General features: G+C 30.9%; 1 protein-coding gene across 2 annotated transcripts in view; it reads right to left on the reverse strand.

Moving 5' to 3' along the window:
* Window positions 1-3,502: 3,502 nt before the first annotated feature.
* The window catches only part of Hgf (hepatocyte growth factor), a 73,293-nt gene continuing 55,483 nt past the window's right edge, over window positions 3,503-21,312 (reverse strand). For both annotated transcript variants that reach the window (XM_026384974.2, XM_026384973.2), the window contains exons 11-18: window positions 17,954-18,087; window positions 13,142-13,180; window positions 11,854-11,950; window positions 9,177-9,251; window positions 7,117-7,263; window positions 6,649-6,755; window positions 6,381-6,526; window positions 3,503-3,679 (exon numbers count right to left, since the gene is read on the reverse strand). In XM_026384974.2, the coding sequence (XP_026240759.1) occupies window positions 3,503-3,679; window positions 6,381-6,526; window positions 6,649-6,755; window positions 7,117-7,263; window positions 9,177-9,251; window positions 11,854-11,950; window positions 13,142-13,180; window positions 17,954-18,087 (922 nt within the window). The remainder of the gene's footprint in view (window positions 3,680-6,380; window positions 6,527-6,648; window positions 6,756-7,116; window positions 7,264-9,176; window positions 9,252-11,853; window positions 11,951-13,141; window positions 13,181-17,953; window positions 18,088-21,312) is intronic.

Below are 21,312 nucleotides of genomic sequence, written 5' to 3' on the forward strand. Positions count from 1 at the left end.
CATAACCACAGTGTTCCCTTTTTTGGGTAAGCATCCAGCTATACCACTCAATAGGCAGCTTATCAGTTTCCTATTTACACACAAGACAATCATAATATCCACAGTATTCCATTTTCAGTTTCCTAAAGATAGAAACTTTCTGTGCAAATGGAAATGAACCTACTTAAAAGTTACAATGTCAAGAGTTACAGGGTCCAAAAAATTGTAACTTTTTTTTTAATTAGTAAATTCTTGATTCTAAACTCAGTTGAATATTGAAGATAAATTTTTGGACTTAGTCATGAAAAGTTTCTATTCAAAATTTATTTTACAAAGATAAATATGTCTGTTGATACAAATAAATTTTATTTTTCAAATTTGTTTTTCTATGAGACCCAATAATTAAATGCAGTCGTTTTTGAACCTTTGTAAATCAATCTGTTTTTTATTATGAGATCTTATTAAAACTCTTTACCTGATAATCTCTATGTTGCAAAAGCTAATATTTCTTTCTAAAGAAAAATATTTGGAAAGAAGAAAATGCCTGACAGCAATTTCCTACTTCTTGACAGTGTTCTTTTCAAGAGAATGCCGTGGCTATAACATTCACTTTGTACAGTACCATTGGTACCAACAAGATATATTCACAGGAATAAGTGAAATACAATTTTGCTATCACATGCCATTATTGTTGTTTTTCTTGCCTTCCAGTGTCTCACCATCCCCATAGTTTGAGACACTAAGATGGCAAGCAAGAGCCTGTTAATACTACAGATTGACTCAATATAAACCATTTTACTGAGGACCTGCCTACAGCAAAGAGGTAAAAGTCATTACATATTTTACAATAAAATTAAAGAAGTATACAAAAGGCTTATCATCCCTTCTGCACGGCAGAGGCATTATGACAAATATTTTAATTTTACATTTCTATTCCTGGTAGACATAAGAAAATGTCTACAAATATAACAGCATATAACCATTACTCAAACAGCCAAAACAAAAATAGCATTGAAAACTTTTAATTTAAAAGGCCCTTTTGTCCATGACACAAAATAAAATGGATTTCTGGATAAGCTGAATTTTATCATTCTCTTTTGTATTCATTCAGAGGAAAAACACACAGTAAATAGTATCTTTCACCAGAGAATAATGACATGGTTATCCCCTGTTCTACCACCTAAAATAACATAGATCTTATTCACCTAATTTTCATTGTCAATGCCATCCATTTCCTTCTAGCCAAAGGAAACTTCCAAAGAGAAAATTGCTTTGTATACCATGTTTAATGACTCATTAATGTTATTTTAACCCTTTAATAAAGTGGAAAACACTGAGTACAAAATCTCTAAAAATGTTAGCTGCATCTTGTATCTAGATAATTTCTACCTCTCTTTCCCTGGAAAATTATAGGAAAGACGTTTAAAAAATAGTTTAAAATGTGAGTATTTTAAGTTATTGCAATTGTTTTAAAGTTTTACCAGTATGATTAATATTTGACAATAATTTAGCCAGTTCAGCAAGAAGAAACTATAATAAGTAACTTAATATTTTGACAATATGCCTTGAAATTTCTATGTGTCTTTATTACAGTGGTATATTATATAATGGAAAAATACACTCAAGATAGTGTGGACTGGTATCTAGTAGGATCTCTCTTTGCTTTTGCTGTTTCTTAATATCAGCACTTATCCTCTCTATATATCCTTAATATATATATATATATATATATATATATATATATATAGTTTTCCAATTTTTATAAGCATTTTTGATTTACTGCCCTGTATTCTGTGGACTAAGCTCTCCAGTAAATTTAAAACCATTTTCCTTCAGATTGAAGAATAAACTCGAAAACTTTTGGGGCATTGTTTCAATCCTTTGCATTAATAAAAATGATTTAAGAGAACCAAATTAGAGAAATGGGAATACTGGATTCAAACATTCAAATAATTATTTTTATTATTCTTGTTTAAATACAGGGAGACTTTGTAAAAATTCAGAGCCTATTCTATGGCATTGTTATCCCATTTCTTAGCAAATTCAAGATTGCTAGCTAGTCATGGAAATAGAATATTAAATATGATAATTTGGCTTTTATCATACAGAATAAAAAATTTAAATAAGTATTTCCCATGGCATTAGGAAAAGGCCATGTAAAATGAAATAAGATAAATTGAAGATCTCTGGATAAATTATCTGATTCAGCAGATTCAACTCTAATTGTTAAATATTGTTGAATATAAAAGTTTAGAAAACAAGTTCCTTTCCTTTCTTTTTATATCTTGTTTTCCCTTACCTGAATAAAGATTTAGTAGGCTAAAAAGTTACCAGGTTGAGAAAAGTATTTCTCTGTTTTCCTCAAATATACACTTAATTGCATGATTTAATTAAGAGCTGTAAAGAAAACTTAGGAGACATATGGAAGTTTTTCTCTTAAATAATTTTTAAATATTTAAAGAGAGTGAGTTAGAATCCAGTTGGCAGTGGCAATTATTGGAATTAACCTATTTAAATACAATTTTAATGACCAAACCACTTTTAAATTTCTTCAGTTAGATATGAACTTGAGAAACTAGGAAATGTTTTAGGAAAATAAGCCTACAAATATCTTACATAAATAAGTGAACCAAAATTTGGAGCAAAGAAATATACAAATATACCTATTACTCTCTCTCCTTTAAGAGTTAGAAACTACATGAAATTACTAGGATAATAAATATATGTAAACATCTAGATTAAGAATTTTGTAACTCTGTGGGTCCTGATCTCACTTTAAATGCCTGTCAGTAGAGGTCATCTGTAAATTATGTACAGAGGATAGTCACTTCTATCTTGTACCTTGCCTTAAAATGTCTACTGATCTTTAGAAATGTCTGCATTATTAGAAATCATGGATACATACTTCCAAAATATTTAGGGATTATACTAGATACACCACTATTTAAACTGTAGTGCATATCACATGTTTACTCCAACATGTGTAATGGGTATGTGTTTTTATAAAAGTATGTTTTATCCTACCAATATTGTAGGATACACAGTGAGGAGAAATGAATGAACTCTGATATATGGTATATGAAAGGTAATATAATTTTACATAAAGTTACAATTTAACAACACAAGGTATAAATTGTTAGGATGAGGTTAAGATAATTTTTAACTTATGGTTTATTTATCATTAAGAAACTAACCTTGGAAAGCAGCGTAGAGAGATTAATTGATCTTTCCTATTAAATCCTTTATCATCCAGCAATTAAACCTTTGCACTTGTAATCCATTCAAGTATCTTCAGGAGATATGTTACTGCACTTGCATGTACCTTAATTCATTTCAACATTTACAAAGTAACACTGACAAACAGAACAACAGAAAATACCCATATATATTAATGAGCATCTTAACAAACATGACACTCAAGTAGTTGTTTTAGGATTATTTTAGGGAACATTTTCATTCCACGTTCTCTGAAATCTTCTTGTAAAATCATCACATATTGATGGACGCTTCAGACACACTTCAGCTATGACTGTGTTACCTTATATGTTAAAATTATTTTGTGTATCCACTTTGCATAATATGCTACTCGGACAAATATACCAGGACGATTTGGGATGGCACATCCACGGCCAGGAACAATGACACCAAGAACCATTCTCATCTTGTGTTGTTCACAAACAAGTGGGCCACCATAATCCCCCTAGAAAGAAGACATGTAACAACAGCAAAGTATTATTTTAGAAATTAAATTAATATATATAATTCATTTATATAATCCTCTGCTCATTTGCAATTCTAGGCCGCATACACACATAAAAGGAAATAACTGAAACTGGAATGGAATTACATAAAAATTGGTCTGTTATATAACTGATTGTCTTTCTGTTGAATTAACCATGTAAGACTGATTAAGTATAAAGTTCCAATTATTCTGTCACATGCTGTAATCACATAAGCATGAATTGCTCAGGCTGGGTACAGTTCAGTGACAGAGAGTTTACTTGGCATGTGTGAAGTCCTGAGTACCATCCCCAGCACAGCAACACACACACACACACACACACACACACACACAAATGAATGACTTGATTTGCTTTTTTTTTCCAAAATATTCATTCATTCCTTAAAGTTCTCTTTTCCTTTGTTGAATGCCGAAAAATCAAATTCCCATTTATTTAATAAGATCAATTTTATATTTGTTTTGATCTTCTGATAAATCAAATCTTTCAACATAGAAAATTTGGAAAATGTATAAAAATACTAGCACAAGTGAAACCTGTTGTAATCATGTGATTTTAATGCTCAAACTATATCGATATTTTTCTTACTTCTATCATTTTTTTTCTTCTCTCAACTTGTCTCCAGACAATCATAACAAATTCAATAAAAAGCTCAAAGTTGATGAAATAATGATATTTATTTTTTGGAAGTTGCCTTTCTAGGCAAGTAGTATTCCTCCACTTATATGGCAATACTAGTGCATCATTAGAGATAGATGAAAGATGAATATAGAAGGATAGATTGATATGGGTATATGATATATTCATGTATAGGTATGCAATACACAGTCATATGTATATCTATGTTTATATAGCTACATATATTCTTACATATATACATTGCAACTGTGCTCCATCATTTTTCATTTACCATGCAGTCTCCCAAGAATGCATTGACTGAGCATCCTTATATAGAAAAAAGTGTTCAGCACTATCTTAATTTTAAATGTGATATGGTGAGATAAAACTAAATCAATGCAAAATGTAATTGTGTAATGAGGGTTAAAAGAAGAGAGCGATCAGTATTCTGTGATGAAGAAAATTGGAGAAATAAAACATCAAATAGTAAAGAAAAGGCTTATTCTAATAGACTTTCTATAAGTTGTGTCTTTGAGACATTAAAACTGATTTTTAAACAAATGCACCTATGAATCCTAATATGAACTCTTGAAAACAATTCACTTTGAAGACACTGTTGATGCAAGGCTATTGATAATACAACATTTTAGAGATTCTTTGTTCAAAGTTCTTTTGGTGGTTAAATTACCTTGTTTTAAATTTCAATTATAAATATATTCATTTGTTCATATATATGCATATATACATACACCAACATTCTGGAGGATAAATTTGGTTTTAAGAAGTAAGGAAAAACTAAAACTAAAATCAAGTCTTAGGGATAAAGATAAAAATAGCACATATGAAATAAAGGCTCAATGTCAAAATAAGGAAATGAAGACTGTATCGATAACAAATTAGATTTAAGTCTACCTCTGAAGAGCAGATGTCAAGTCATTGTTGGAAATGGCAATAGGCTGTGATAAAATACATGCCTTTCTAGGTGTATCCAAAATTATATCTAGTTGAAAACTTTAGAGCTCATAGAACTATTAAAGCTTTTTAAAAAAACTGTATTTATTTTTTTTCCTCCTAGATGTTCCCTTTTACAATTTTTCCTTGTTATTGCAAAATACTCATTTGCTGGAAAGATACAAACTTTGAAATTGTTTATAAGCACATAGTCTGTTTCTATCCATATCACTTCAAAGCAGTTCTAAAAATCTCTTTAACTTAGTAAACATTTCTTTTTAGGAATAAAAATCTTAGAGGAAATCATAAAATACATAAATTTCAATACATGTTTATATGCCAAAGTTATACATTTTTTTAAAAATATATCCACCTGCATTTCACTACCACTGAATTCATTCTGTGCTCTAGTACACAGAGTATTCCACAGTGCTACAGCTCTGAGGTAGAAGAACATGAATCTCACATTCAAAATACATCTAAAATAACAGTTTAACAGCTTGTCTATGTAAAACTGGGATAGGAACCCTGCCAAGTTAAAAGAACAGTTGCCTAACAAATGAAAATGTCCAAGCTCTTAAACTCACAAACTTTGACCTTTAGGTTTTTTTTTTTTTTAAAGAATTTGTTTACACACACACACACACACACACACACACACACACACACCACAGTCTACCCAAAAACATATTTAAAAGTTTAAACCAGGAGTGTATTTCTTAATATTAATGGGGTTCATTTAGGGAGAATTTGGGAGGACCAGCTAAATTGAGAAACATGACAAAAATGTAAGCCATCGTATCAAACAGATTTGGATAGTATTACTTTGCAGTTTTTTCCTGAGACTTCTGGCTCTATTCATTTATTTTGAGAGGCAAATGTCATCAATTTGCTATGAATAAAGCATGGGTTGTCTTACTGTTTAATTAACAGAAATGTGTAAAAATAAGACATGGTTATCTTTTGCACTTTCCTACTCCTGAAACAGGTTGGTATATAATTATTTTGCTTTGCAAAAAGTAAATAATCATAAAACCTGTGAGAAGCTATGCTATCAACCATATATTCTCTACTAAAGAACTTTCATTTTACCTCACATGGTCCTGATCCAATCTTTTCAGCCCCAGCACATATTTCGGACTCATTCAGAGTTACCTTCCCTTGGTGATGCTGACTGCATTTCTCATTTCCCATAATATAGAGATGTGCTACCCGTAACAGACCATCAGAGTTGATCACTGGAATGGTGCAAAAATATACAGGTAATGAGCACAGGGTAAAGGAGAAATGAAGAAGTAAATACAAAATTTTATATGTAAAATAAATATGATATTGCCTCATCTTTTAAAAAGTAGCTTACATCCAGTGTAGCCCCAGCCATAAACACTGCAAGTGGTCTTTTCAGGAATCGTGCATCCATAATTCGGTAAATCAATTGTACTAACAAAATTATCCAAGACAGCAGGCCTAAAGAAAGAAAATATAATGGTAAGTACTATCTACTGGGTTCAACACATTAGCATTTAAAATGTAGTGTTCATATGATGTAATATTTAGGCTGAGGCTTAGGGAATTAAATACTGTTTATTTAAAAACAGAAAAGAAGAATATCTATAAAGAAAAAAATTGTAGTAGATAGATTCATGTTTGAAAATTCTGCAAGTAGTCACACATATTTACACACACGTATCTACATATATATGATACATGGCATATAGGAAATAATAAATGTCTGCTTAAGAGAGAAAGTGCAGCCACACAGCTGGAGGAAAATGTTTCAACAATTCTAGTCTCAGTTAAAAATACAGAATCTTCCAAAGGAACTAACCTAGCAAGCTTCAATAAAACCAGATCTGATCCTTCAGGTCCATATACTAGCTGGGAAACATTTAGAACCTGTTTCCGTTTCTCATCTCCTCTTCCATGGACATCATGAATTCCAAGCCAAGCTTCATAATCCTTCAAGTCTTTATTTCTAAATAAAAACATAAAATATAATTCATATAAAATATAATTCCAAATTGTGAAATATTATATATAATATATAAATCGTGTGTATGTGTACACGTGTGTGTGTGTATGTGTGTGTGTGTGTGTGTGTTTGTGCATGTATGTAGCTTATGAGGGCAGATAAACAACTTAAATTTAAAATGTGATTCAAAGTATAATAAAAAACAATATTTATTATGGAAGATTCTGAATATTTAAAGCATGTGTAAGTAGGACTTAAATTGCTGAAATTCTAAAAGGCTTTTTGACAAAATATTTTATATACTTAATAGAGTAAGTCACTCTTTAAAAATTCTCAGATAAAGTTCTTTACATGAATTATAATTTTACTGAAAATACTTACTTTATCTGAAGTGTGTATGCATTTGGTTTATTTATAAGGATTGAAGTTTTAAACAAACAAAATCAAATTGACCTTGATATGAATTGGGAAAAAATATAAATACTATTTCCTTATCTTTTTTTAAAATTCCTTATCTTTTCTTTAGGCTAATTTTCATTGAAATTATTCCCAGCGTCCTGAGTCTGGCTGTCTATATGAGAGGAAGTGAGAACTGAGAAAGGTTTGTTGATAATTTAGAAAAAGATGGTGTCCAACTACAACTAAATATAAATAAATAGATAAATAAATAAATATAAAACTTAGTTTTGGTTCTATTCATAGCCTCTAAAGATTTTCTTTAAACCAGTAAGAGAAATGGGGCAGTGCTAACTAACCTGTAAGTAATATCTGTGACAGCCACGTATAGGGAAATAAACTGTCTTTTAATGCTACTTGTAGTAAACTGGGGCTCAAAAATCATTACAATGAAAGATATACATAATTTGAACCACATATATATATAATTTTAAGTTACTTAGCATAGCACATTACTAAAAAATAAAAGGCAGTTGAAATTACTTTTAATATATATTTCACTTAACAAATTATTTTAACATGTAATCAACATAAAAGTTATTGAAATTGTTTGTTTTTGTACTAAATCCTTAAAATCTGGCATGTGTTTTACATTTACTACATATTTGGACTTGACAAATTTCATCAAGAATTCAATAATCACTTATAGCTAGTGGTTACTATACTGGGTCATGCAGGTATACTGCACTTAATATAGTTTTCTTCAGGAAGCCAAAAACAAGTTTGAATGAAATCTAGCAATTTTTAGTTTCTCCTGTAATTTAAACCAAATACTTGCACTAGGTGTGCAGGATGATTTTATTCACTAGAAGTCAGTGCTACACTGAGTAAACCAAAGAAATAAAGATAAACTTTAGAAACTAGGCAAGATGGCCTTAAATACTGATATTTAAATTTAAGAGTTCTCAAGTTCATGTACTTTCACAAAACAGATTAGGTATATGAAAGGCTTTGTGCTTTTTAAAAGATGAATCAGAAGCTTAAATCCTGATTATACAGATTCCTAAATTCTATATTTTATAAATATGTGGGCTTACTTAGATCACTATTTTTGATATGAAGGAAAGTTATTATAACTTCTGCATATTGTCTGTCATATTCTAACTTTAAAAAAAAAAAAAAAAAAAAAAAAAAAAAAAAAAAAAAAAAAAAAAAAGAATTTCCATCTAGAAATTCCAACTACAGTTGGGAGGTTAGAATAGTACTGATTTACATAATTCAGGAAAATATTTTCCCAAGTGAGAGTAATGTTAATCATAAAAGATGTAAACTGAAAGTAGCAGGGCATACAAAAATATCAGTGAAGTCAAAGTTTTTTAGGCTAAATTAAAAAAGAATGAATATATGTTTACCCCATGTTGTAGCATCTCTGTAAAATAGACTCTAAACTTAAAAGCTAAGCAGAAAGCATACGTGTTTTTAAATTCTCAGAACATATACTGATACAAAATGAACTTTACCTAGCAGGGAAACATTGTCGTGCAGTAAGAACCCAACTTTCCTTTATCAATGATCCTCCACAGATATGCTTATTTCTGTGAGAAAGAGGAAAGAGAAACAAGTAATATCTGTGCAGAAAGAATGCCTACCAGTTAATGTAAAACCTGTTGCTTTATTTGTTAAAAATAAATGCAAAAAAATAGACATTAACCCAACTGTATTAAAATGAGTAGCAGTTCTTTTATCTAAAGGATGATATTTGGGGATTGCAGCATCAACAATTTTATTTTCATAATGTAATTACCATATCATTAAATCAATTTTATGGTTTAAAGAACCAACACATACATCTATGTGTGTATATATATATATATATATATATATATATATATCCTTGTGAGAGAAATTATGTGCTGCATATAGAATGGTTATAATGAAAAAATGTGGAGCTGTTTTAAATTCAGAATTTGATTATGAAAAATGCAAACTGGAGGTTTTCTTAAAACCCTGAAGAAGACATCCAGTGATAGTAATATTTGTCATTTTTATACTATTTCATTCCATACCATTATTTAGTTTTGATAGGTTAAAATATTGCAGGGTTTGAATAAATAGTTTACTAAAAGACCATCAATATAATATTTAATTTGTAAGAGGAAGTTAATTTTGCAAACCAAGTCCTCTAGGAAACTGCAAAATATTTGTAAAGAAAAAGCATGAGGACGTTTGTTTGCTGATATCCAAAATCTTTAAATCCATTTTTTTTTTTTTTTTTGGCAGAAACATGGGAAAAGTACAACTTTTCACAACTCACATTTCGAAAGAGTACAGATGTTCAGTGCTTCAGAGGGTAATACTAAAAGATTCCCAGACTAAGACCACAGTAATTTATGGCCTTTACCACACTGGAGGATGAGAGTATATATTGAGTTTGAATTTCTACCTTCTCAGTATATATTTTGGAAGAATAACTTAACAGCTGTAGTTACTAAGAACTTGTACTGTAAGAGAAAAAAAATTTTTAAATTGATGTTTCTCTGAATTAAAACAGTTCCACTTGCAGCCCCTAAGAGAAGTATACTAGAAGAGTATCCTTATATATTCTCCAGTTGATAAAAATAATTCAGAAGTATGTATATTTTTTCCTCCTGGGGTTATGAGTTAACAAAGAATCACTAATCCAATTAAGATATTTGGAATCTTATAACATTTTTTATGATACAGAAAATTAAATTTGTATTAAATGTTCTATAGAACATTTTTCTATAAAAAAAGAAAATTAAACACTTCAAAAATTTCAGTGCTTATAAAATCGTCAAAATGCTCAATCACCTTTCTATTCTAGTTAGCTTCATAATTCTATTTCAGTACTGCATGCATAGGACAGCTACATCATAATTACTGCCATTAACATTAAGTCTGATGAGTTAGTCCTTGAGAGGATATACTGACAAAGGTCTTTAGGCCATCTCCCACAATGTTGTGGTGACCGAAAGTCAAAGGGTCTAAACCCCATGCTTGACAAGAATTGATTTTTTCATAGATGGACTTTAGTTTGAGGTTGTGTTTATTCTATATCCCTAGTATTAGTAAGAGATATAGATATATAGTAGTAGTAAGAGATATAGGTTGTGTTTATTCTATATCCCTAGTATAGTAAGAGATAGATATACTTGCTCTACTCTAGGAGGCTAGGGGTGAAGGCGAGTGTCCATGAAAGAGGAGATATTCAAGTTGGGATCTGAAGAATGAGAAGGAATTTTCAGAAGAAAAAAGGCCACAACATGCAGTAGGAACAAGTGCATAGAAGCTTGGAGGGAGAAACATGGTGGGTCTCAAGCACCGAGGAAAAGTGTAGCTGGGATTCAGGTGCATTTTGGGTGAGTTGCATGATGAAGTTCTGATGGAGATAGATATCTTAGCATTCTAAGAAACACATAGACTAATGTATATAGGACATAGAAAGTTATAAGATGAGATTTTAAGTTAATTCATATTTTCAACATTTAATTCTTGTGGCATAATTCCTAAGCTTAATTTTCTATTATGATATAACTTGCAAAATGATTCTATGTAGAACATGTCATTGGTTCTTAAGAGCACTGAGAACTGAGAATATTTAAAATTCTTAGCCATGCCAATTGTTAGAAAATCAAGACTATTCAACTATTTAAAAGAGTTTATCTTTCTCATAATAACATAATCTCAAATTCTAAAAATATCACTTTTCATTTCAATAACTAAATAAAAAAATCAAAACAAATATTTCTGATGTTTATATGTAGACATATTAGGAAATAAAATTATAATACCCAAGAGTAGAAAATTAAAGAGATAAATAATTACTATGGTGATATTAAGGTATAAGAAGTTCTTGTGGTTGTCTCTTATTAATCTAAAGTGTTACTTGGAATCAGGAATAATGGCTGCATATATGGAAATTCTGTGAACGAATTTATGAAGACTATCTATGACTTTAAATAATTAAAATTAAAAATAACTAACTAAATAAAATGAAGTAAAATTGCAAAATCCAGTGCTTATAGTTTGGTAAGAATATGATCAGACCCCTCATTGACCTCCCTGACTGAGTGCCAGTGGAGGGTATAATCTTTATGACCACATGTGACCATACAGCTGGGAATCTGGCTTTGCAAATAGATTGAATATATATGATTTGTATCTATTAGTAATTACCTGTATTTCAAACTAACCATCCATCCTACGTTTGTTCGTGTTGGAATCCCATTTACAACTCTCAATTGTTTTGTTTTGGCACAAGATATTACAGGATCTGAAAACAGGGCAAATATAACATTTTAAGATAATATTTTTCCAATAATCAACACCTGTTAGTTTTCATAAGTGCAATAATACCTAGAAAAAAATGTAACTACTGTAATTGTATCAAGACATTTTGGGAAAAGAGTATTATAAGACCAAAGTTCAGAATCAAGTCCCTAATATTTGCCATCCTCATCTTTTTTGTTGAGTGACTTAGAAAAACTAATGAACTCAAGGCAGACAAGACTGTCATCATAGTGACAGTGGCCCCAACACAAATGTATTCCCTATACCAACCTTAATATAAAATGAATTAAAAAATGTTATTTGCAATGGTTATTTCTAAATAGCAATCAATAGCCTAATTGAAAACAAAACAAAACCATATTTGGTAATGAATTGGTACGGTAAGAATGTAGAGCTATTTTGAACATGTTACCAACATTATAGTTATTGAAATTATATCCAAATGGTGTCCTTATATCCAAATCATTATGTACAAGGGACATAATTCAGAATTCTTTGGAGTAAACGTTTGCCTAACCCTCCTCTATAGTTCCTTGTCTTATCCTTTGTACTCTGTCCATGGTCTAGAATAGATTTTCATTGGCTTCCTTTCCTGGGGCACAGCAGGGTGGTCTTTTAAAACAAAACACTTGAGTAACTTGTTTCAGTTCAAAAAATATTTGAAAATTTAAGGCAAGTAGCTTCCACAGATTCTCATTTTGAGGAGTAACTGAACTTTTTAGATGGTGTCCCCTTTTATCTAATAGACTCTAGGGCCTGCAAAATGCTTTAAAGAGAACATAACAGAGGCACTGACTAACCATCTAGTCCCTGACTTCATTCTTTCTGAATTCAGCACCCTGACTTCATTTGGAAGGTGAGGTTTATAAAAGTGATCCATTAGACACATTGTGTCCCAAAATTGAAAGTAGATGTAAGTCTTCTTTTCAAAATCAAATGGAATATCTTGGAAATTTTCTGAGTTGAATTTCATATTTAGAATGCAGTTGCCTTTGACTATCTTCCACCCACATATAGGAAAATACATATTTAAAAATAAAACAAACAGATTGACTTATATTTATGATGGAAGTTGTTATAGTAATAAGATTTTTTTTCTATAAAGGAAATAATGACATCATTTGTTTCACACAGAGACTCAGATATATAGTTTATATTTTGAAAGAATACTTACGGTCTAAATTGACTATTGTAGGTGTGGTATCCCCTTCACCTGTAAATATAAATATTTAGAAACATATATGATTCATACATATTTCTGTATGTAAAACCAAAGCTACATATTAAAATCAAGTTTTGATGAACTGGGGAATTTATCAAAATCCTTGCATTTTATTAAAAGATAAAATGTAATATTATTTTATTGAGCAATTTTGTATCACTTTTACTGGACAATTTCTTGTGCACGTGACTACTGACACTCATTAATATGAGAAAAGTCTTATTTTACGATTGTAGATACCATCAGGTGTTTAGTTGGATGACCTTTGGCAAATTGAATCATACTGCTAACTTCAAAGAGCTGCTGTCTCATTCTATTAAGATGCTCAATGTTGTACACAATGGACTTTCATTAATAGGATTACTTCTCATAGCCTTTCAGATAGATAGGACATTTAGTTTTTACTGTAATTTTAAGCTATTTAATTTTTTTCCTCAAAACTGCTTTCAGAAAAAAAGTTGAAGGTTGAGAATTATTGAAACTATACATGTTATCCATGTTTCAGAAGTCTCTGCAAAAAAAAAAAAAATCTAGAAGAAATCAATGTCACTCTTAGAAAGAGAAGTAAAATCTCTTTTGTTGTTAGCATATTCCAAAGATTGTTTTTCCCAGATGTTATTTTTTTTAAAAAAAAGTATGGAAAGAAAGAAAAACAATGGAAACTAGACATTATTAATTCTACCTAAATATTCATAATTTTCTTCTTCATGACCTCTCTACCGGGTTTTAATTGCTGCAAAAAGAAAAGCTTAGAAGATGCTAGAATTTTGGAAATAGTTGTGAATAATGAATGAAACACAAGACATTTCCTAAAGCTCAATGTCTAACTGTTCAGAATTGATGGCTTAGAGTTCAGTCAGGCACCATCTACATCCAGCTGGTTCTTAATTCATGCAAATGCCCTGGACTCAAATAAACCTGCAACAAAACAATAATGGAACATAAATTCCTTTGGAAGAGATGGAAATTGATTGTTATGTATTAGGATGCTCAAGGGAATTAATTCATGCTAAACAGTTTTTTATTTATGTTCATTTTTCAGATCTAAGCATTTTAAATGAATAAAGGTAAAGGCAAACATAAATCTCTTTCCTTTCCTTTCCTTTTCCTTATCCTGGGGAAATGTTGTGGTAGAGTCAGCTGAGGTCAGGGTTTCAGGTCACAGTATAAAGCAGGATTGAGGCAGAGTATATTAGAGTATCAAGTATGTTGGCTTTTTCACTCAAGACAATTAGTTGAATTTTTAAATAACTAGATATTTATTCGTAATGAAAAAAATTAAACTATTCATTCTATCCTTTATTGCCTATGAAGTCTTCTACTTTTAAGGATTGAGGTTAATATGTCAGCAAAGTGATCAGTTCATGATTGTATCTTCCTAAAATATTTAAAATTTTAAACTTTTGTAGATATTACAAATTTGGTGTTTAAAAATTAATAGTTCTATAATAATAACGAATAAAACTAATAATAATAAAATTATTAATAATCCAATATTTCTCACACTTTAGAATAAATTGAAATGCCATTTAAAACCAGATTTCTGGAGATTCTGGGCTTCTGAGGTTTTAAGGAGCACCACAGGTTCTTCTGGCATACACATGGGACAAAACTTTGTGATGCTGATCTCCAGGCTTTCTTCATTTCACTTCCAAATATTAACCTCACTCCACCTTATTTACTTCCCCCACTTGTCTCTACCACATTACTCATGTAAGAAAAACACATGTGATATAAATCTTATTTTTATCAGTTCAGCTAAAATTTGATTAAAAAACATCTATGATAAGAGTTTTACCTATGGAAGAGCAGTTTTGTGTGTGTGTGTGTGTGTGTGTGTGTGTGTGTATGAATCTTTATGCCTCAGAACTAAATTTGCACACTTTTAGAAAACATAAAGCTTTATTTCAGTATATTTTCAAACTTTTAACTCTCATTCAAAACTTGATGAAGATTACATATTTCTCCAGCAAACAACGAAGTTCATTCTTATTTTATATATCAATATATATTTACTACGTGATTATATGGCTTTGCAATTGTTTATATGACTGTTTCTTCTCTATGTTATAAAGCATTTGAGATTAAGATTTGAGATTAAGAAACTGTGTGTATATGTTTTTGTATGCATAACATATTTTATAGGGCTTTGTATACAATAGTAGTTCATTTTAAATTATGAACAAATGAACAAATAAAAACAGAAATCAAGTTTTTAAGTCCTTACTATGCAATAGATGTTATATGCAATAGCCCAATAAGATAGGTGCATTTATTGCACATTTTAACAAATACAGAATGAGTCATAAGTAGGCTAAGTAATTTGCCCAAGACGGGGACTCTTACTCAGGTAATCTGAATTGAAACTCTTAACCACTACATTCTCTGCCATAAATGCTTAAGATTTTGCCAAGATATTCTAAAGTGTGTGTGTGTGTGTGTGTGTATGTGTGTGTGTGTGTGTGTAAACAAACATAAAGCATTTCTACATTTTATTTTGCACATTTGATAAGCTTAAAAATATGTTAAACATTATTTTTTAATATTTTGTAAGTATTTTTGAAGAAAATGAATAAAAACCTTTACATGTTTTGGGAGAGAAATGTACAGTGTGAAAATGATTAATACAGTCTCTGAAGTTAAATAAATAATAAGAACTCAAATCTTCTAAAGATAAATTTCATTAGCCTTTCACCAGAGAGAAAAATGTAAATAAATCCTAGCTATAAATATTACTTGAATCAATGACAGTGCAAAAATATTTATTGAAACTAATGTTCAGTACACTTTGAAATAAAAATGAATTATCTGCAATAGCATTTAATCAAATACAACACCCTGAAGTCTTTCAACAGCACATTAGTGCCTTTTATTTTGAAAATGCTGTTTAAAAAGTTTTTGAACCTTCAAAATTATTAGAATGCTGTTTCCCTTAGTTAAGTTTGTAAACTAGTCCCAGGGCTCTGAGATCCTACCAGAGCCTTTTACACCTGACAATAGATATGTGCTGTGATTTTTATAATTAGAAATTCAGTTAGGACAGCAATATAACCTGCTTTAGAAGGTGGATCATTTTTTTCATTCTTCCTCAATCACTCTATATTCTGTGTGACTCCATTGTTCCTGGTCATGGAGACATCACAAAAGGTACAATGAGGTAAAACTAGAATTTAACTGAGCTGGGATGTTGCTCAGAAATAGAGTATTTGCCTATCATGCTGATAGGCATTGGATTTGATCCCTAGAACCCTAATAATAATAATAATAATAATAATAATAATAATAATAACAATAATAATCCTTTAATCATACATTATATGGTATTCTCTGGAGAGGTAGACTTGTTTCTTCATTTGTTTGTCTGTTTTAGTGTTAGAACTTGGAAGACATCTTCCCCAGAAGAATATTTTGAATATCTATGTAAACCTTTCACATGGGAACAGAGGCAGAACATTAGGAAAACACTATAATTTGAAGGATTCTGGTTTTAGTTGATGAAATAAAATATAACAGGAAATACCATTTATTTGCAAATATATAAGGTGTTTCATTATTTATTATTGTGAAGAATACATGTTAATAAAATCAGTGTAGTTCAATGGGTAATTTTGCCTGCCCCCTGGAGGGGTGGCATGATTGGCAATGTCTAGAGATATTTTTATTGTTATGATGGGTAGTGGGGTAGGGGGAGGGGAGGATGTTGATACTGGCATCCAATGGGCTAAAGCTAGGGCACTATTGAACTTCCTATAGTACTCAAAAGAGACTCGTAGGATAAAGAATTATCCAAACCCAGATGGTAGTAGTGCAAAAGTAGAAAATTCCTGGTTAACATCTATATTATTACTTTTAATACAACCTTCCAAATTACTTCCATACAGGATTTTCAATATTCTCAAAGTAGCATAGTATTGAGAAAGTGTGACTACCCAAGCTTCCATTAATGTTAACAATCATTTTATTATTTGACAATCTGATAAGCAGAAATCATTTTCCATGCTCTTTAAATTTTGTTTTTCCTTTACTAGTTTTAACATCTTTTCATTTGTTCATTAACTATATTTATTCTTAAAGATTCATTCTCTGCATTATTTTCTCTCACATCTTTTTCTTGATGTTATATAAGAGCTATTTATGTGAAATATATGACTTCAAATTTTATATGATCAAACATGTATTAAATATCTTACACCTACCTTTTACTTCATGCACTAATACCCTTTTAACAAAACCATGTTGGACTAAGAGAAGTGGGTAGAAAGTGCTATACTTTTCAATTTTGGGTTAAAAAACTGATTAAGAGATGGAAGTACTACCTCAGGTCTGCTCTTGAGACTTTTAGTGGGCTAGGGATTTCCTGAGAGCTCTGCTATATTCAGAGACTGAACTGGTACTATGACATCTCTGACTGGATGGGTCTTTCCATACTGACATGTTGGACTCATAAACATTTACTGCTTCTGGATTCCAAGTGAGGATTTTCTCAAAAAAAGAAAAATTTTAAATTTTAGCAAATTTCTTCTTGAATAGAAGAAAAGTGTGTGTGTGTGTATGTGTGTGTGTGTGTGTGTGTGTGTGTGTGAGTGAGAGAGAGAGAGAGAGAGAGAGAGAGAGAGCATCTGTATGGTGTGTGTGTCTATGTGTGCTTCTCTTGCTCTCTGATAAGCTGAGTCCTATATTATTTACATCTTTGATTGGGAAATTAATGGATGCGCAGTACGTTTAAAGTATTTCAATTGAGAAAAGAACAATAAATGTACTTACAACGGGAAATAGGGCAATAATCCCAAGGGATGAGAGGATTCCCCGTGTAACACCAGGGTCCATGGGCATCATCATCAGGATTCCGGCAGTAATTCTTATTCAGCTTACTAGCATCTGGCTCCCAGAAGATGTGACTGGGTAAACAAAAAGCTGAACATCAGTACAGGCTTATTCCATCCAAAAGAAACAAAATATATCATCCTATTATATCACTGATTGAACATAAAATAAGCATCTACTTGGTGTGAATTTTAGTTGTTTTGTTGGAGATTTACTTCCTTGCTGTTCTTACAGTTAGTAAGCATACATTCTAACTTAAGAATGTGGTGAAGTGCTCCATAATTTGCCTGTATAAAATGATGAGGGGTTTTGTGATTTCACTTCTATCTAATAATCATAGTGTCAAAGTAACAAATACCTTCATGTATAGAAATAGAAAAATATCATCTAAAAGCAAACAGATCCAAAGATCAAAAGTATCAAATACCTAGGAGGTATAAGCTATTCTGAAAGTTTTTCATGTTTCAATTGTATATGAATTACCATTAGCAATAGCACAACCCCAAAGAACAGGGAACTATAGTAAAAATTAATAAAGTGCCAATGAAATGAGTGAATTAGAAGATTTTACTGGCCATATGGTTATAAAATATGATTTTTAACAGGCAATTAACATATCAACCTTTGAAATTTATGTGTGAAAATTCATTACAAAGGAAAAGAAAAAATTCTGTGTTATTTTCTAAGACCATGTCCAAATATGTTAGTGTATATTTACATTCACTTCAGTAACACTAATGAGGTCAAATTCTACCTGCCATCTCTGACCAAGTCATGAAAATTATAACGTAATTTGTTTTGTGTTATTAATGACTACTATTCTTGAATATAACTAATGTGGGATTTGAAATTAAATTAGAAAGAGCTTTAATATGGAAACTTGAACTATTTTTCCAGAACCAGTTTCATTTTTTGGCCAATAGCTGTAGCAAATACATATAGGCTTTCCTGTGTGCCAGATTATGCTATAAGTTATTTACAGATATAAACTTAGACCAGTCTTGCAAAATGTGATTTAAGACTATATCTATTTCATTTGAGGAAATTGACAATCAGAGAGGACAAGTAATTATTCTAAGGTTACATGGATAGTAAATAATAGAGCTAGGATTGAAACTTATGGCTCTTTCCAGAGTCAATGCTCAAAATCACCATGTTCTACCTCCTCCTTGCATAATTTATTCTTAAAACAAAAATGGTACCATAAAGCTTGATCATTCATAAATTTCCTACAAACTGTTTTCAAATAACTTTTAACTACTTCAAATATTAAGCCTAAACTCAGTGATTTAATAGTTATTAGCATTAAGGTCCCAAAATTAATATATCACATATTTCTAGCAACATGCAGTAAACATTTAACAAGTAGTCCCCTAAGATATGTGTATACTGGGAAGGGAAAGACCTTATTTATAGGCCTTGTTGATTTCTGTGGCATAAATACTTCCACCATGAAAAATTCAACCTTCCAATATAAAATCACTGAAGACAGTGTTGGGAAGAGACAGAAACTATCATCTTTCAAAAGTTCATAAAAATCTGATGTGGTGTCACGTGACTGCAATCCCAGCAGCTCAGGAGGTTGAGGCAAGAGGATCCCAAGTTCAGAGCCAGCTTTAGCAACCAAACGAGGCCCTAAGGAACTTGGTGAGACCCTGTCTCAAAATAAAACCTAAAAAGGGCTGGAGATGTTTCTCAGTGGTGGTTAAGCACCCCTGTGTTCAATCCTTGGTACAGAAAAAAAAAAAAAATCCATAAGCACTAGATCTAATCCAACCACCACTGGCCATTACCATTACTAAAAATACTTTAAAATATCTATGAATAAATCTAACCAAGGAGGTAAAACATATTTATAATGAAATTTATATAGCAATGAAGAAAGATTATATGATAGGCAGAATGTATCTTGTTAAAATGGACATAGTATCAAAAGCAGTCTACAGATCCAATACAATCCCCATCAAAATACCAATAACATGCTTCACAGAATTAGAAAAAAAATATGAAAGAAAAAAGACCCAGAATAATCATAGCAATTCTTAGTAAAAAGGGCAATGTTGGAGGCATCACAATACCTAATTTTAAATTACACTACAGAGCTATTGTAACAAAAAGAGCATGGTGCTGGCATAAAACCAGACACATAGAAAAACAGAATAGAATACAAGATACAAGACAAATCCACACAGATGCAATCATTTGATCCTTACAAAGGTGCCAAAAACATACATTGGAGAAAAGATGGACTTTTAAACAAAGTGGATATCCATATGTAGAAGAATGAAACTAGATTCCTATCTCTCACCTTGCATAAAAGTCAACTTAAAGTAGATCAAAGACCTCAGAATTAGATCAGAAGCTCTACTACTGCTGAAGAAAACATAGGGTCAATACTCCAACATATATGCACAGGCACTGACATCCTCAATAAGACTCTGAAAGCTCAGGAAATCAATCAAGGATAAACAAATGGGATAGCATCCAATTTAAAAGCTTCTATACAGCAAAGGAAGCAGACCAGAGTATGAAGTGATATGTCATAGAATGGGAGAAACTATTTGATAGCTATTCTTTGGACAGAAGATTTATATCCAGAATACATAAAGAACCCAAAAGACTTAACACTAGGAAAAATAATAATAATACAATCAATAAATAGAAAGATGAACTAAACAGATATTGCTAAACAGAAGAACTACAAATGTCCAAAATGTTCAACATCTTTAACAATCAGGGAATGCAAATCAAAACTACACTGACATTTCATCTCACCTCAGTTAGAATGTCAATAATCAAGAATATAATAATAATAAATGTTGATGAGGATACAGGGAGTTATTTATACATTGTTGATGAGACTTCAAATTAGTATAATCACTATGGAAATGAATATGAAGATTTCTCAAAAAACTAGGAATGGAATGACCACATGACCCAGCTATACTATTGCTTAGTATTTATTCAAAAGAACTAAAGTGGGCATACTATAGTGATACATGTTTATAGCAGTACAATTTGCAATAGCCCAGGCATGAAACCAGTCTAGGCGTCCATCAACAGATGAATAGATAAAGAAAATGTGTGTGTATTTTCAATCATAAAGGACAATATAGTTTTTTGCAGTTTAAAAGAATAAAATTATGCCATTTACTGAAAAATGAATGCAACTGGAGAACATCATGCTTAAGTGGAGGTAATAGGAAAATAAATCAACCAAATTATGTTCTGCGCATATGCAAATGTATCAAAATAAATCCCATTTTTATGTATAATTATAATGAATCAATAAAAATAGC

This window comes from Urocitellus parryii, chromosome 3, assembly GCF_045843805.1.
Source record: "Urocitellus parryii isolate mUroPar1 chromosome 3, mUroPar1.hap1, whole genome shotgun sequence".
Taxonomy (NCBI): domain Eukaryota; kingdom Metazoa; phylum Chordata; class Mammalia; order Rodentia; family Sciuridae; genus Urocitellus; species Urocitellus parryii.